Source organism: Lissotriton helveticus (assembly GCF_964261635.1).
Source record: "Lissotriton helveticus chromosome 1_1 unlocalized genomic scaffold, aLisHel1.1 SUPER_1_unloc_1, whole genome shotgun sequence".
NCBI classification, from domain to species: Eukaryota; Metazoa; Chordata; class Amphibia; order Caudata; family Salamandridae; genus Lissotriton; species Lissotriton helveticus.
The window spans coordinates 2,631,504-2,649,681 of NW_027611648.1; the positions used below are offsets into that span (position 1 = coordinate 2,631,504).

Genomic DNA, 18,178 nt, shown 5'->3' on the forward strand with positions numbered 1-18,178 from the left:
CAGTTCCTCCTGTGGTGCTGGACTCCCACCTCCTGTCACCGTTGCTGCCTTCCTGTTGACAGCGGGTTTGTCCTTTGTTTGGTTTTAACATCATGCCAACGCCTCTTGGCCTCTTCCATTGACCTCCTTGACACTCCAACTGCATTCACGGTAGTCTAAGTGTGGGTCAGTTGATGGTAATGTTCTGTCACCTCTGTGATGCTGATCTGGTTTGCCAGTCTTCCTCTCCCTCTTTTCCTTGGCCTTCTCCGACCCCTCTGTTCCTTGCATGTGGTCTGTGGGGCTTGTGGGGTTCGGGTTGGCCTCTGCACGAGGTCTGGGTGCATCCATGTTGCTATGCACTTTGGATTCTTTTTGGTGTGTTCTTTTTGTTGTTTTATAGAGCATTTTATCGCCAGATGTGTGGGATTTGCAGGCCTGATGCTGGTTTTCGCTGGTTTTTGTATCGCGATTGGCCTCATCACAAGTTTCTTTTTCGTATTTCACATTTTTGCGTCGTCGCGTTGACTTATCACGGACATTTGATGCGTTGTCTGGGCCTATCGCATGGTGCCTCCGTGTTGTGAATACTTAGTTAACACGGCGTTCTTTTCCCACGATAGACTGCGCTGTTGAAAGTTGCGTTAAGTTAATTTTGTGATGGTTATCCCACGTTCTTGAGAATATCCGTTTGACTGTGTAGCTATAATTTATCCCAACTCACTAAAGGCTGGCTTTTATGCAGCCTCAAATTCAGCCTGTGAGGCACTCTCCTTTAGTTTCAGTCTATCCTATCACCACACGTTTAAGGGCATTCTACTATATAATCCTCCGGGACCCAGGAGCATCTTCTTAGCCTCTATTGGCAATTTGCTGGAAGAGGGGCTCTGTACTGACTCTTTTACAATCATGAAAGGATTTAACTATCATTTGGAAGCACTCATGGAACCAGATACAGTGGCTCTTTTAGACATGATGAAGAGTGGTGACCTTAGTCAACAGGTGACAGGCCCCACCCATATATTCCAGGGCACACTCTGGATGGTATATTTTCAAACCAAGAAAAACCAAAGGAAATGATGGACGGAGCATTGACAATACAAGCACTCACCCCCAGTCAACTGATCTGGGTTTAATCCATCAGCGTTCTTTAGCCCACTCTGCCACCCCAGTTCAGACATGGCCATATGCAAATCAGTCTGACCCTGTGCCTCATGGGAACAGTCCAGCCCGAACTGCCAAGCCATGCCTTCCCTGGACCGGAAACAAGCTACCGATGACCGGTTTCTGGCATTTCAGCCGTCTTCAGCCCGGCTTGCTTGAATCCAGTGGCAAAGTTAGCAAGGGACTCACGTCTGAGCATACCCTGCCAACTTATGGCGAACAAAGAAAAACCAAAGGAAATGATGGACGGAGCATTGACAATACAAGCACTCACCCCCAGTCAACTGATCTGGGTTTAATCCATCACCGTTTTTTAGCCCACTCTGCCACCCCAGTTCAGACATGGCCATATGCAAATCAGTCTGACCCTGTGCCTCATGGGAACAGTCCAGCCCGAACTGCCAAGCCATGACTTCCCTGGACCGGAAACAAGCTACCGAGGACCGGTTTCTGGCATTTCAGCCGTCTTCAGCCCGGCTTGCTTGAATCCAGTAGCAAAGTGAGCAAGGGACTCACGTCTGAGCATACCCTGCCAACTTATGGCGAACAAAGAAAAACCAAAGGAAATGATGGACGGAGCATTGACAATACAAGCACTCACCCCCAGTCAACTGATCTGGGTTTAATCCATCACCGTTCTTTAGCCCACTCTGCCACCCGAGTTCAGACATGGCCATATGCAAATCAGTCTGACCCTGTGCCTCATGGGAACAGTCCAGCCCGAATTGCCAAGCCATGCCTTCCCTGGACCGGAAACAAGCTACCGAGGACCGGTTTCTGGCATTTCAGCCGTGTTCAGCCCGGCTTGCTTGAATCCAGTGGCCAACACGACCTGCACAGCCAGCAGCTTTGTCTGCGGAGGTATGTTGGTTGTCCGCTGTGTTGGTACCGTCAGCCTGTAGGCAATGGTGGTCAGGATGCGGAGGAAGGTTGTCCCTTTGAGCCTGTAGTGGGTAATGGCATTCTCTGTTGTTGGGTCTGTGAGGTTGGTGCGTTTTCTGAGGGTCGCTGTCTTTTTCTGTGCTGCCTCAGTGTTGGTCCGGGGGTGGTGGTGATGGGTGTTGGGGGTGGTGGTGGGAGTTGTGGTTCTCTTGGGTGTCCGGCCAGCATGATCAGTGTCTCCATGGCATCTGTTGCCCTTCACGTGTCGCTCTGGGCTGGGCTACTCTTTTGTGGTGCAGGCTGTCTTCCGACTTTGCACCAGGTCAGAGCAGGTGTTACTTTCCTGCTGCTAACACGCCTCATTGCGTGTTTTGTGATTTTATCTTCGATCTGGCTGGTCATTGAGAATGTTGCAGTGTGGTGTTGTCGCGGCTTTTGGCACGGGAACGCCTACTCTGTATCTCATTAGCGATAGTTGTGGGGGTCATCTGTGGCGATGTTTTTTGCAGCTGCTATTGCTGGTAAACTGGTGATATTGGCTGTTAGCACCAGCTTGTGAATGGGTAGATAAAATTATCGTGACTTTGACTGCGATAAAGTGCCGATAACTCGGCGATGGTTCCTTGATAATATGCCCCAGTGTGTGCCAACAACCAGTATCTACCTTGGGCTAGCAACCCATAGCTGTTACCCTGTACTGTTGCAGGTGGGTTTCTTGCAGAAGGACAATGTCTGGGTCGTGTCTAACCAGCAATTTCACCACAATTTCCATTTTAGCCTATTGCCAAGACCGTTAACATTCCATGAAAGGATTCGGAAGGTCAAATGACCTGTGCAAAGGAGCTTGGTATTGTACATTATGGTTGTTTCCAATGTTCCAGCTAATTATTTCTGCTATGTGCAGCAATAAAGGTGCTGCGTGCGCTGCTGCCAAGGCTGCGTGCACTGAAGACAAGCCAATAACAATGTAATTTATTGTTTTGATTAATTAAAAATGATTACACTGTGTATAAAAATGTTAATCAAGCTTTTCGCACTGCCCTCCTCTCATCGCAATCATTAAGAATGTAAAAGTTACATATTAATATTTACATTTAGATACAAACGAGGAAACCATCATGTTAGAACAGGTTCAAAGTTGCGCTACGTTGCGTAAGTGTTCATAGTCTGGCGCAAAATCAAAATGTTAAGTTACTATGGTGCTAAGTGCTATATTATCCAACCGTTCATCAGTGAAGCAGTGATTGGTAAATTGAGGCTCTGAATCGAATTATCTCATTGCATGCTATACTTACATGGTTTTAGGGTGGAGTTCAGAGTTACAATAATCTATGGCAGGCAGTTGATGTTACATATTTTCACTCAACCCCACAACTTAGCGTTCCTTATTCCTTGAACAGGGTTCCACAGGGGAATATTAGCAAGAACCTCATTAAAATTATTGCTGTTTTAGTGGCAGGAACCTGCTAATATGCGTTATAGAATTCCAATAGAAGCCCAGGTTAGATGTCCTGCACATCTAACCTGGGCTTCTATTGGAATTCTATAACGCATATTAGCAAGCCCTTATCGCCATTTTAGCGGCAGTTTCCTGCTGCTATAATGGCGATAATTTTAACGAGGTTCTTGCTAACATGCCCCAAACTTCTTAAGAATTACACAGTCTTTTGATTTAAAACGAGTGCCCTACGTTGCATGTAGAGTAGTGCTTGGAGGAAGCAGAGTCAGCCCTGAGCTGTGCTGTTAGCTTTGTAAGATGATTCGGTGTTATGAGACTGAAGTGGGATTTGCAAAATCACCAGATCAGGAAACTAAGGTGCGACAAATGCTGATTCAGTTGTATACTGTTGTTGTGTTCGCCTATGGCTATTTCCTCATTTTGACACGGCCGGAGCAGAGTTTTCTGAATAGCCGATAGACTGCATGAACTTGCAATATGCAAGGTGAATGAAGAGCGTCAAACTGATGTTTAGGCCGTATTCTCTGGGTTCAATGCCGCATTTATGACCTGCCTGTAGGACTGGACTTCCAGTTTGCTCCACTCAGGCCTCAACCGTCCTGCAGCTACTCCTCAGTCCACAAAAGGGGGTGAGATGGTCGTGGTCGCACGGTCAACATCCCTTGAAGTCCTCTCAGTGACAGTGGGCTACCAGTCGCCTGGTATAGTGGTCACAGCCAAACCCTTCACTGGGTAATAACTAAGCTCCTGGATGACCGAGCAGCACTCAGACGACTCTTCCGGATGGACTTAGTGCACTCTGGGGCAGAATTGAGCATTGGGTCTAAGTCCCTGGGGCTGCATGGCGGTGATTGATGGCAGCTTGGAGATTCTGGGCTTCCAACTTGCCCCAGCGTGCTTCCCATCTATTGTGGCCCTGCGCTGTGAACAGGAGGTCAGCCAACTGACGCTTGGAGTCGCTTAGCTTTGGCTGGACTCTGGAGACAACTTCTCCCTGAGTAGCACACAGCATAACATAACATAACATGTGTATTTGTAAAGCACACGTTTACCCAGAGGTCTCTTGGCGCTGAATAACAGATGTTCATTGTTACACAACTCAATGGTACTCATTTTATCGACCTTAGATGGATGAAAGGCTGAGTGGACCCGCGGGAATTTGAACCTATGACAATGAGGTCGAACACACGCCCCTGCAATGGACGCATTAGTCCACTGAGCAACAAGACCCGGCAGGCGCGGCCCCTCTTTCTTGTGAGCCACCAAGTTCAGCAGGTGCAGCCCATGCCCATCCAGTCGAGATCTGGGTACCAGGGGTGCCCCCATTTATGCTATGACAAGGCCCTCAAGCTGGGATATGGTTGGTAGTCAATGGGCGACTAGATTTCCTCCCTCCTGACAACCACTTCCTGGTAAACCGGTTTGACAACTGGCTTTCACTTCCCTGTCCCTAGTGCCAGCCTGTCTGCCTAACCAATGGAGCAGTCCCTCTCCCAAATGTTACCCATTTACATTTCAAATACGGCTTCTCCATAGAAGCTCGCCATTTGAGACTACACCCGTGTGCCTTCCTGCAAGAGGGAGGTAACGCCTCTCTCCAGTGCAAGCCCCTATTGCCTCCATCCTGGGAGTTGTTAGCACGCCTCCCCAAAAGGGCAGAAAGGTATCTCGTGGACAGGCTTCTCAACCAACCGTTGAGGATACAAGAGATTGAATGCAACAAAGAAGGACTATGCAGAAGATGAACGCTACAACAGGTTACACTTATTTCGACGTGTGTCAAGTCAGGCTTAGTGCAACAAGTTGATTGATACTTGGAGTATCAACTGTGGTCGCATCATTCAGGAGTTAGCACAGCTGAAGGGTCAGCGCGTAACCCTGTACTCGCCAATAGGGCAATCAAGTCCGTCCACAAATGTTTTGTGTTTTTTCTGTCAGAACATAAAAAATACATGTTCTGCTCATGAACAATGTTGCACCCTGCTTTAGGGGTCGGTAGGCTTGACCTAGGGGTGGTGTGCACATATTGTTGAGGGAGGTTTGTCTTTGCTGTAAATGGCAAAGCTGGCTTAGCAGTTTGACTGCTCTTCCAGTCTGCAATGACTGATGGGAGACTGGTTTCACCTATGTCACACCCAGGGTTGCACAACAGGAGACTCTCTAAATTACATGTCCTGGATACCATATACTAATATGGCATAAGCTAACTTAAGTTAAGTTAGCTTATGCCAATTGGGTATAGTCAATGTAACATACACATTTTGGGGGCCGGGCCCTGGCACAGACGTCTGGTTGGCGGTCCAAAAACAGCAGCATCAGTCCGAAAACCTGGGGGTGACCATCCAAAAAGAGGCATTGCCTTAAACATAATGTGCACAGGGATGTTTACGCTAGGAGCTAGGTTTGTGCACAGAACAAGAACTTTACACGAGGACAATAGGCCTCCCTTCTTGTGACACTGTTGGAAAGGTCTGTTCTCAACTACTGAGTCACAAAACATGGTACGCTGCCACAACTCTTTTACATACTAAACCCATGACAGAGACCAACAAGTCCAACAAGTAAGGACATGCTTGTGTTGCTCCTCCAGGTCAATGGCAGGTCCAGCACCTCACTCATGTCAAAGGCCAGGTCAAGGCTTCACACTCACACACAGACACAAGATTAGCCTGACACTGGGGTAAAATAAAAAAACTGGGGGCATATTATCAAGACAGGTGATAAAATTATCGCCGCTTTATCGGCAGAAAACTGCAGATAAAGCAGTGATAATGGGCTTGATAATATGCTCTATGGAATTCCTATCGAAGCCCATGTTAGATGTGAAGACATATTTATAGCCAGTGACATCAAAAGCTCTCAAAATAATTGTGTGAACATTCTCCCCAAATTCTCAGTAGGGTTTGCCAGGTAACCAAGACATACTGCAGTATAGGTCACTTACTTGCCCTTATATTGGCCCAGTACAGAAGGGGATGGAATTCCAACATAGTGGCATATAAATGTAAACGTTAAGCTCCTATAGGACTATGGGATTACTAACTCTCATAAGAACCCACTGAATTCTCCTTTACAAGTTACATGTGATAACAGCTCGAGCAGGTCCCTTTCAGTGCACCGGTGGAGTGGTTCCACAGACTGTATGTTCGTATAGAGGCCGAGGACAGTCGCCCATATTATCAAAAATGCTTAAAAACCTCTAGCAGTCCGGGTCATAGATATAGTGGCATTCTGGATATGATCTCTGAAGAAGCGTTTAGACAAAAATACATCACTTAAATTACATAGTTGTATAACTGTTCACCCTACCAAGGTGCTCGCAGTTTTATGAGAAACTCGTTGTACTGGGTTCTTTCATTTCACACCCTTTACAGGTACTGTTGTTATAGATCTAATACCCTCTATCGCTCAGAATAATAAGTAGCACCATATAAGAATCTTAGAAAAGTTAAAAAATGTAAAAATTAAATAAAGTACTAAATATTCTGTGGCATTTATATGGATTATTAACAAGAGGAGAGCTAGGAAACACGTTTGTTTGTAGCTTCCCTCAAATAATTAGATATAGATTGGGTTAAAACAACTGAAATAAATTCCTAGAAAATGGAGTGAAGCTCTGACCTCAGTATTACTAGTAGCATTTCTGTATCTATCATCACAGGAGAGCTAATACAATAGAAAGCAAAGAAAATATTGCAGTTTCAGGAAATATGCAAAGAGGGGCCCTTCTGAGACCAGTCGCGCCATCAAGACTGGAGCCTCTAATGCCATCAATTCCAGGATCCCTGGTAAAAGCAGTCACACCATCGAGTCTGGATCCGTCTAATGCCACCTATGCCAGGCTCCTGTTGAAAGCACAAATTATCTTGACAGTTTAGGGAAGCAATCTCATTTAACCGCATGCGTGCTAGCGTATTTTCCCGCTGCGCGCTGGATTTTTAAAAATCCCGCGTTACATGACAAAGCCAGCTCGTCATGCGCGTAGCATAGGTAACGCCCATGACGAGCTGGCTTTGTCATCAGCGCTGAAGGGGTTAACTCCTGTTTCTATACCATCAGCAGCCAAATACCATGAACTCAAATAAGTTTTTTTGTTTTTATTTAATATCAAAAAGCACACATTTTTTATTAACATGCAAAATCTAGTCATTTTGTATCATATGTTTTATTCTAGCGGTCTTCTGAGCGTACAATCAAACTCTTTATTCTCTTTCCTATGTTCAACAATAATTTCAAAATTAGACTCTATTAGCCATCAACCCTCGACAATACTCCCAAAAAGATGTACATGGTGACTTTGTAGGCTTTATTTTCTGCCTGTCTATCACACAACGCGAGCCTCTGTGCAGCCTGATGAAAGGTTAGCATTCGACCTGTTTTACTTAACCATCAAGATTTGAGACCTATCAAGAACTACATCTTAAACAGCTTTTTCTCCTAGCAATAAGTTTGCCATCATGCACTGATCCTGTCCTTTCACCAGTTTGGTTGAATGATGTTCTGTAAAAATAAACACCTTAAAAAAAATGTACATTTATATTATACAATTAATCTAACAGCAAATCATTCAGTCCGGCGAGCCAGCAAATCTCCCATGGATCCAGGTAGACGTTGCACCTCTGGGGAAGTGCGGCCATGGTTGCTGCATTTAGAGATTCATGTGATGGTGGAAATGACCATAATTTCTTCTGCATCGGGTCAAGCATTAAATCTGAGCGCTACAGCTAACATTTCCTACTTTTACGTCTTGTGCTCCTGGACAGTGTTCTCTGTCTGTTGTCATGGTCCTTTTTGGTCAAAGGCAGGTTTGTGTTTGTGGACAGCCCAGCAGAACTCACCACAAGGATGTTTGGTTTATGGGTTATGTCATGAATCTCTAAAGTTATCTGAAAATAGCATTGTCCTTAGTATAGCTTTTACAGGTAGTACAATAAGGTATATGTGGATGTTTTTCTTTATAACTATTTCACAGAAAGAAAAAACATCTTTTATTTCTTTAGCCCACACTGTGCTAGTCTCCCAATGTGTTTACGGGTATTTTATGCGGAGTGAAATGAACATTGCAGACACCTACAATGTTAGAATTCTCCAATAACTATTTTTTTCCTTTTTCAGCTATTAAGGGACTTTTATTTTCTACTTTTTATTATCTGGGATTGGAATGTCCCACATAATTAAAATTTTATTATTTGTGTAAAACCATAATCTACCATAACTGCAAGTCTTGCGCTTACCTGTGTGTCAACAGATGGGTCCGAATTATTGTTGATGTGCTTAAAGGATTGATTATAATTATAATCCACATTTGTAAAGTGCACAATCGACCGTAAGGGTCTCTAGGCGCTAGGGGCCGTCGGGAAGATTAAGCAAGCTATTGCCCAGAGTCACATGGTGCTGGGCTAACCTGCCGCCGGTGCCGGGGATCGAACTGTGATCCCCAGATTCCGGAGTCAGTCGCCCTAGCCGCGGCGCCACACCTCTTCCCTACATTCACTTCACTTGTGACCCGTGTGCGTTCACTAAAGAATCATTACTGTTAAGTACTCACGAAAAGTACTTCCAATGTCACTGCACTCGAATGGTTTAAAAAAACAAAACTTTATTAGCTTTTTATGAAACTTATACATGACACAGAGTGACAACAATACCCAGCATATGGTCAGGTACATTAGGCAACGTGGTCTAACATGGCATACATAATAGTACACACATGGCTGCATTGCCTCCGCATCATGCACACTGAAAAGAATAAGCACTGAAGGAAACAGAAGCAACAAGCTCAGATAATTGGAGGTATGCAGCAGTGGAGGGGGGCAGCCCCAGAAGGGGATCTGCGACGCAAAGGAATCTCACAAGACAGGGAACGAGGAGGAGGGGAAGAGGAGTGAGGGCAGGGAGGGGCAAGAGTGCACCACAAGGGTGGCAAAGGCAATATCCCTCGGTGGGACGGGAGCGCCACAAAGAGGAATGGGAAAGAGCCCTGGGGGTCCCAATTACTAACAAAAAATATAAATATATGCTGTCCTAGTCTTTGAAAAGGCCTCCCAATGTGGTAAGGCCCGCCCTGGTACACTGGACCACATCATTCCTCAACTGGAGTGCAGGGCAGCCGGATATCACCAGAAGGATGATTAATTGGCCTGGTGTGTAGGAGTCTATGTACAATGCTTGGTGGTATAGGTGTCCCCGCCCCCTTTATGGTCAACCACCTTGCAGCCAAGTAACCACCTCAGGTGGAGATGATCTCCTGAACTAATGTCCCAGTTCTGACAAACTGTCTCCAGCCAGCGTGTCGGCCATTGCAATTGGGCTGCTACATAATTCTCAACGTTTTTGACCCCACCCTTGGACAGCGGGCCTATAATTTGGTGATCGTGGCCCTTAGCCTCCCATTGCCCCATATCAGTACAATCAAGGGTGAGCACAGTCCTGTGAAATACCCATGGTACAAAAGGACTGAGATGGCCGAGCAGGAGTTCCAACATTTTGGAGAAAGCTATGCACCCATAGGGAAGAGAGGGAGGCATGTCCGAAAGATAGGGAGCCACTCACGGTGGACAATGACCTCCCTATATTGCCATCTACCAGGTCTGTCAGTGTGATAAACTCTGATTCCCAGATGTGTAAAGGTGTCATAGTTCCAGTAGAGGGGGGTGCGGGGAAGTCTCTGTTGCTGCTCGCCTGCAGTTGCTGGCAGGGGAAAGAGATGGGATTTGTCCCAGTTCACTCTGAGGCCAGAGTGATTCAGTCAAAAGGAGGCGCTGAATATTGTGTTCATCCTCAAGAAGGTAAACTAATGCGTCGTCAGCTTATAATGAGACTATATGCCACTGGTCCTGCTGTGTAGAGCAAATGCAAGGGGGTCCATGGCCAGAGTGAAGGTGATAGGGGACAACCCTTCTGTGTGCCACGCTCATTGTGTAGTAAGTCAGATATGGTAGTGCCTATCTTCACCCTCGCCACCGGTATGTTATAAGGCAACACAACTCATATCAGGAACTTCGGTCACACCCCAAGTCAGAGAAGGACCTCCTTCAAGTAAGCACCTTCTCCCCCAGAGTTTCGAACACCTTCTCTATGTCGAGGACAGCTACCCAGAGATTAGCACCAGATTCTCTTGCCCAGGTCATTATCCCGAAAAGGCGGCATGAGTTTAAAAAGATGTTTCTATCAGGGATGAAACCATTCTGGTTGAGATCTATTAGATGTTGTGCTATTAGTATCAAACTATTGGCCAGTACTTTCCTGAGAATTTTATGTTTGTATTTAAAAGGGACAATGGCGATAAGACCTAATCAACAAGGGACCGGACCGCGGTCAGGTTCGGGCAGCACCACAAGCACTGTTCCCATAATAGATTGTGGGAGTATTCCCACCGAGTAGGCAGATTCATAGACCTGGAGGAGTTGTGGGGTCAGCTGTGATGCAAAAGCATCATAAAATTCCACGGGCCATCCATCCTCGCCCGGGGTCTTACAGCATGACATTTGGTTAAGTGCCCAAGATATTTTGACTGTGGAGAGCTGGGCTTCGAAGTCTGCCAGTGGGATGCCTGTAATTGAGGGAGATGCAGTGATTCCAAGAATGCCCATATTGCGGAGGCGTCGGCTATTACTAGAGCGGCATACAGTGTATTGAAGTAGGAGCAGAAAGTGAGGTTACTCGCTTCCTGGGAGTTAATGATAGTGCTGTGATACGAGTCCTGGGCGAGTCTGAACGGACGAGCCAGGCAAGAAGTCTGCGCATCTTGTCCCCACCACGTGTTTCCTAGCCACGTGCTCCTTGTAGTCCAGGGCACCCAATTTAATTAAAGTAGTACTGTGTGTGAGCCTCGCCTGCGTGAGTGGAAGCTGTACGTTTAGTGGGTAATAGCAGTTAGTCTGTTCTAATTTCTGCTTCCACTCGTTGAAGCTCCCCCTTGCAGCATTAACTTAGTGCCATAGACTGTTTTGATGGCTAGACCTCTAAGGACCACTTTGAATGTGTCCCACTCTATCAGAGCATCTGACTCAGTAGCCCTGTTTTCCACTTCAGTGCAAATCCAGACAGTCAGAGAGAGCAGTGGTAATGGTGCGTCTTGTAAAGCGTCCACTGGTACGTGACACATCGGAATGCAGGCAGGCCCCATGAGAGTGAGAGCTGGAGTGGGTGGTGATCAGAGGAGGTTCGCCCAAGGTGTTCAGCCTGTGACACCCTGACAGTTTATCAGCACTGCAGTAGAAGAGATCAATTCTGGTGAGGAGGTTGTATGAACTTGTAATATGAGAATTCCCTAGATACTGCCCATACCTGAGCATGAGATCCCCGTTGCTGCAGGTGTTTTGTTAATGAAATGGACTTTGCATCAGGGATTGGTAAATGGGATCTAATACCACATCCACAACATAATTATAATCACACCCCCAAAAGCCCGGAGTAAGTGTGGCAGTTGGTAATACTGGAGTCCTGGAAATGGGCCGGGTAGGAGTTTGTGGCATACAATGATACAAGGGAAATGCGAAACTCATCTAGCCACCCTTCAACCACCACATGCCTCCTTTCGGGATCGGTTTTAGTATGCAAAACTGATTGAGGCACCCATGAAGCAACACAAATCAAGATACTCCTGGCATATCTCGAGTACGTGGCACCACCACTGTACCCCTCCATCTCCTGTGCACCCCCTTCAGACCAGGGGAAAATAGGTGGGTTTCTTGAAAGCAGGCTATGTGTACACTGCGCCTCCTCAGGTATTAATAAATGCGATACCTCTTAACATAGATGGATATGCCTATGACATTCCCGGCAAAGTGATTACTGACCTGCATGATTAATGTAACAAGAACGGAACCCATGCCCACCCCACCCACAGCATGGGCCCCTCCAGCCCCACATCAATGCTTACCATTAAGAAAACATGAATACATAAAAAGCAAAAAATGGAAAATCAATACTGCAACTTCCTTTCCCAAGCCACTACACCAATGGGCAATACGCTGATGTGGTAGAAATGACCCAAAAATGAAGAGGACCCATGTGTCCAGTCCACTGCCGGCTCTGGGGCCCCCCGCTTATGATCTTTAGTAAAATACGTATAAAGTACAGCCTACTAGTATGGCCCCAACTAAGCGAGGGCAACCTCCTGGTGCAATTCGCTCAGCAGACGTAGCAACCCGTTGAGGTGGCTCATACCAGAGTATCAGCTGACATGGGTGTGAAGTCTGGGCCTCTCCGCAGCAGAGCGTCCATCAGATCAAAGTTCGTAAACAATGCTGCAAGGTCTAGTCCTTCAGCCCCGACCGAGGGTGGGGGGAGGGAATGTGTTGTATTTTTCAGTTGTGGCAACAGCCTGAGCCCTCTACCTGGCCGCTTGTTCCTCTGTGGGGCCTGCCCTCCTGTCTCTGCCCTGAGGTCGCCAACATCTCTGCGCCTGCCAGACCCCAGGTTTTCCCATATCTCTGGATGGTGACACAATGTCCTGGCCCTAAAGCCAGGTCCACTCCCCCCAGATCAGACTTATTGGCCACACAACCGGCCCATACAAAACATGTAGCGGAGCGAGAATTCTGCCACAGCTTAAGTGGAGGGGGGACCCCCCACATAGGACTCCTCCGTGGTAGGAAACAACATGGTGCAACACGTTATGTTCGCAGAATTGCGGCAGCCCATCAGAGTCACAAGGGAGAGGAGTGAGCCCTTTCATGATCGCCGCTCTCTGCTCGGGGCCCCAATCGTGCAGGCAATGAAGACTGGAAGTAGGGGTCGTCTGCAAGGCTTCGTCCAGCGCGTCTAAGCTGGGAGGGTGCAGTCATTGGGGGTGCCACACACACAATGCCGGCAGCAGCTCAGCTGATTCCTTCTGGCTCGTGCATCAGACTTGCTCAAGTCAGGCAGTGCAGATGATCCTCAATTGTAGCCCAGCAGCAGGAGGGCCCCACAGCTCGGACCACGCCTGACATGGCAAGGGCAGGTCCAAATCACCGCTCAAGCTCCTCTTAGTCAAAGCGGAGAAAGCCTAGTTGAGATGTAGGCTCTGCCCACACCCGAGGCCGTGCCTTGGTCAGAGAATACAGGCTGCTTTCTGGGTGGGCCAAATCTTAGGGCAAGCTGCGAGCCCGTACCACAACACAACAGGCTTCAAGGGTGAGGTAAGTGGGAAGCAGGGTGCGCCGGAGGAAGGATCCTTGGAGGATGGATGGCGATGGACTGGGCTCGCGGAGATCAGTTTGTTGCAACTTACTCAGATGCCATCTTGACCACGCCCCCTTCCTCTGAGTGTGTTTGCAGATGTCTTTGTAGTGTTGATAATTGACAAAAGCTCTTCACATATTCACTGCGTTTGAATGTTTTTTCCCCGGTGTGTGTTCGCTGATGTCGTTTTAAGTGTCCTGATTGACTAAAGCTTTTCCCACATTCACTGCACTCAAATGATTTTTCTCCTGTGTGCATTCGCTGGTGTCTGTATAGGATTGAGGACTGACTGAAGCTCTTCCCGCATTCACTACACTTGAATGGTTTTTCCCCTGTGTGTGTTCGCCAATGACTCCTTAATGCTGACAAGTCCCTAAAACGACATCCACATTCATTGCAACGATATGTCTTTTTCCGAATGCGTGTTGTCTGAGGCTGTTTTAGGCTCGATAAAGATCTAAAATTCTTCCCACATTCATTATTCTTGAATAGGTTTTCTCCAGCGCGTGTTTCCGGAGGAATCCCTAATGATAATGATTCACTAAAACAATTTCCACGTTCACTACAATGGTGCAGTTTTTCCCTTGTGTGTGTTCTATGATGCTTTTTTAGGTTTGCTGATTCACGAAAGCTCTTCCCACATTCACTGCACTTGTAGGGTTTTTCCCCTGTATGTGTTCTCTGATGTCTTTGTAGGTTTGAGATTTGCCTAAAGCTCTTCAAGCATTCACTGCACTTGAATGGCTTTTCCCCTGTGTGTGTTCGCTGATGGATCCGGAGATTTGAGGAAGCAGTAAAACTACTTCCACATTCATTGCATTGGTATGGTTTTTCTCCTGCAAGTCTTTGCTGATGTCTTTGGAGTTGTGATAACTGACTAAAGAGCTTCCCGCATTCACTGCAGTTGAATGGCTTTTCACCTCTGTGTGTTTGCTGATGTCTTTGTAGGTGTGATAACTGATTAAATGACTTTTCACATTCACTGCATGTGAATGGCTTTTCCCCTGTGTGAATTCTCTGATGAATCCTTAGCTTTGAGGAATCCCTAAAACTACTTCCACATTCAATGCAATCATACGGTTTTTCCCCTGTATGTGTTATATGATGCCTTTTTAGGTATGCCGATTCAGAAAAGTTCTTCCCACATTCACTGCACTTGAATGGCTTTTCCCCTGTGTGCATTCTCTGATGAATTCTTAGGGTTGAGGAGTTACTAAAACTACGTCCACATTCATTGCATTGGTATGGTTTTTCCCCTGTGTGAGTTCGCTGATGGCTTTTTAGGCCGGATAATCGAGTAAAGCATTTGTCACATTCATTGCACTTGAATGGCTTTTCCCCGGTGTGAGTTCTCCAATGCATCCTTAGGTTTGAGGCTTCACTAAAACTACTGCCACATTCATTGCAATGGTAAGGTTTTTTCCCTGTGTGTGTTCGCTGATGCCTTTGTAGGTCAGATAATCGAATAAAGCTCTTCACACACTTAGTGCATTTGAATGATTTTTCTCCTGTGTACGTTTCCTCGTGGCACTGTAGAAGGGATGACAAACTAAAGCTCTCACTGCTTGCATATGACTCTTCTTTCTTGGTAAGTGTCTGTGGGTCAGGTATGTATTTGTCTACATCACATGATTGTGTTTCCTGATGGGACGACATGCTTGATAAGGCCCTTGTACTATCCTTACATTCCCCTTATGTGCGTCTTATTTTTCATGTCTTCTCTCTGATTAAAAAATAAAATGATCACTAAATACTTGCTACACTCATAACATGTGTAAAGTTTCCTTGTGGGTGATTGTGTCTTTAGATTAGATAAAGGTTTTTCCTACTGGCGCATAAATATTTATCTTCCTTCTGGTCGCTGCAAACTGGGACAGTACTCCGTTGTGCTTTTTTTCTTGTTGTGGTTTGGCCAGAAAGAGTTTCCAATACACTTAGAGCACTGAATGATGTTCTGTTATCATTTTAGGACAAAAAAACACTCCTTTAAGCACATCATACTGATCACATGACGAAAGCTGAAATGGTGCGCCAGTTTACAAAGTAGGTGGTTTCTCAGCATTGTTGCCATCATTTTCTAGACATAATGTCTTTGTCTTGTGGCACGGAAGTGCACAGCTCAGACTCTTACAGTCACTGAATTGGCTTCTTTCAGGATTCAACACTTTATGTGCATGTTCGTCTGTCCCTGGCTCCACTGATGTTTTCCTTAAAACTGGAGCTTATCATTTCTGTTTTTGCAGTTTTACAGCATTATTTTCATTATTCATAATCATTTCATGCATTCATGGCTTGTTTTCTGTTGGATGAAAAGAGATTCAAATGTAATAAATGCAAATAGAATGGAATGTGAATACACAATATTTAACTTGTTCTAAAAACCATCTCTTCTTTACCATCTTTTAAACTATTCAAGGACAATTTCACCATACATAGATATTTAAATAAGCATCCTGTTGAACATGTCACATCTAATTTGTTTAGCTGCTTTGATGTGGTGTACATTTCCCTGCTGGGCGGGCAAATTCTACGCATGCACAAATCTCGAACACACATTCCCACAGTGAAGTCAGAGGGCCGGGGGCCGTCCGACGCACGGAAGAGGTTAAGAAAAAAGGGGGATTTACCAGGATTCGTACAGTAACTTAGTAACGGAAGGCTGCTCGTGTAGCATTCACATACTAGTTACAGCTGTAGGTATATGCTTATGGTCAAGATTTTGTCAAAACAAGATTATCTCATCCAATAAGAGATGGATTAAAAAGACCGAAAGCAGCCGGGCTCAAATCAGAATGTTGTTCCATACATCACACATTGTTCAAGGAGGTGCCCGGCTTCTTTATCTGCGTCCCTAAAATGATGTAGAGCCGCGGTTCAATTATTGTATTTATTTAATGTTTTGACTTTTCATTTATCATTTGTGTCTATAAAACGTTTGTAAATAGTTTGTAATCAGAGTTCAACAAACAACTTGATCAATAGCAATTCACATTTTGAGGTGGCTTATACTTTTTCACAAAGTTAATTCAGTTCATTTCAAATAACTTCATTTGATGCAATCGAATCATAAAAGTTTGCATACAATGAGATAAAAAATACTTAGGAACATTTTGTGCAAAGGGAAAAGAAGCTCCTACAGTTCTACACATTTATACAAAATATAAAATGATTAAAAAAAACTAAAATCTCTAAAAACTTAAATTAATTTTAGGATTCATAGTGTTTCCTGATTAAAAAAGCAATTTTGATGAAGTTAAGCACAGCGCTGCAAATAGCAGCAGTAGATAGGGACCGCAAATAATTAAAACCCTCCTGATAAGAGCAGGGACGTATTTCCTTTAAAACGGGCTTGCTAAATGTGCCCTTGGGTCTTTATAAAGTGTGCAAAACAACATAAAGTGCATTGTACTCTGATGGGCTAAATATTACAAGGACAGGGGGTTAGGCTCTCACACCAACCTGCCTGTTTAGGGAGAGCCACAAGAAAGTGCAACGTGTAAAGACGAAATCTAATCATAATGAAACACGACTGAACATGCATGGTAAAAGACAAGTAAAATTGCTGTTGACTTTGAGACTCACAATCTGGTATTCCATTATCCTGATTAGACATACATAGTTCAGTTTTTAGGTAGATCAACGGAGCTAAGAAATTGCTTGGTATTTCGCTGCGGAATATGACCTGGCATCTAATATAATTTTCATGGCTCAGGATTCACAATCATGTGTATGGATGCCATATTGGCTCTTTTTTTGGAAGACCAAGCAAGCCGCCTAACTATCTGCTGATTCTCCTCATATATTTTCAGTTGAAAGGTCTTTTTATTGCTTTTTTATTCCATTAAAAAGGGCCCCAAGGGTCTGGAGTCCTGTGGACAGTCTGTTTTCATCTTCGTTTGCACCTTACACCCTAGGTTGTTTAACTGCAGAGTCCACTGCCTTTTTATAATTCCTGAACTGCCCTCAAACAATCTTTATATCACCTTTAGTTATGAATAATTACCCATCCCCTGAAACTTGCCTTAAAGGCCTCCCACACTGAAATAATTTGTGCCTAATTAGTGTTGATTTGACAAAAATAATTAATAATCTTTTTTCCAGGTTTGGTCTAAAGGGCGAAGCTTATCGAATCGCCATCTAGGTGTATGCCTAGTATAAACTTCTATCTCTACCACCAACAAAACTATTGAGTGATCGGAAATGTTGTTTTCCAAAATACAAGTTATCCCTCTTCTCAAAACTCACAGAATAACAACAAAAATATATTTTTGAGATGCATTGATGAACTGTTTTTGAAAAGCATGTATATTCTCACATATCAGGATGATCTAACCATCTTGGGTCAATCAAGGCATAATCGTGCTGAAACCGGAGCAGTAGTGCTGCAGTTTGGGGTTTTAATTGCCTCTTCTGTTTTTTTTTGGAGTATCTAACTTTATGTTTTGCATGAATTAAAATCCTTGCCAAAAATGACTAGGCCCACGGCATTCATCACAGCCTCATTGCATCGATATAGAGCCTCGG

At 45.1% G+C, this 18,178-nt stretch overlaps 1 protein-coding gene across 1 annotated transcript in view; it reads right to left on the minus strand.

The window, feature by feature from the left end:
- Nucleotides 1–15,566, minus strand: part of LOC144805422 (uncharacterized) — a 196,517-nt gene extending 180,951 nt beyond the window's left edge. Inside the window, exon 1 of the mRNA XM_078671981.1 lies at nt 13,704–15,566. Coding sequence (XP_078528107.1) covers nt 13,704–15,310 — 1,607 coding nt within the window. The 5' untranslated portion in view covers nt 15,311–15,566. The remainder of the gene's footprint in view (nt 1–13,703) is intronic.
- Between the last annotated feature and the right edge of the window lie 2,612 nt (nt 15,567–18,178).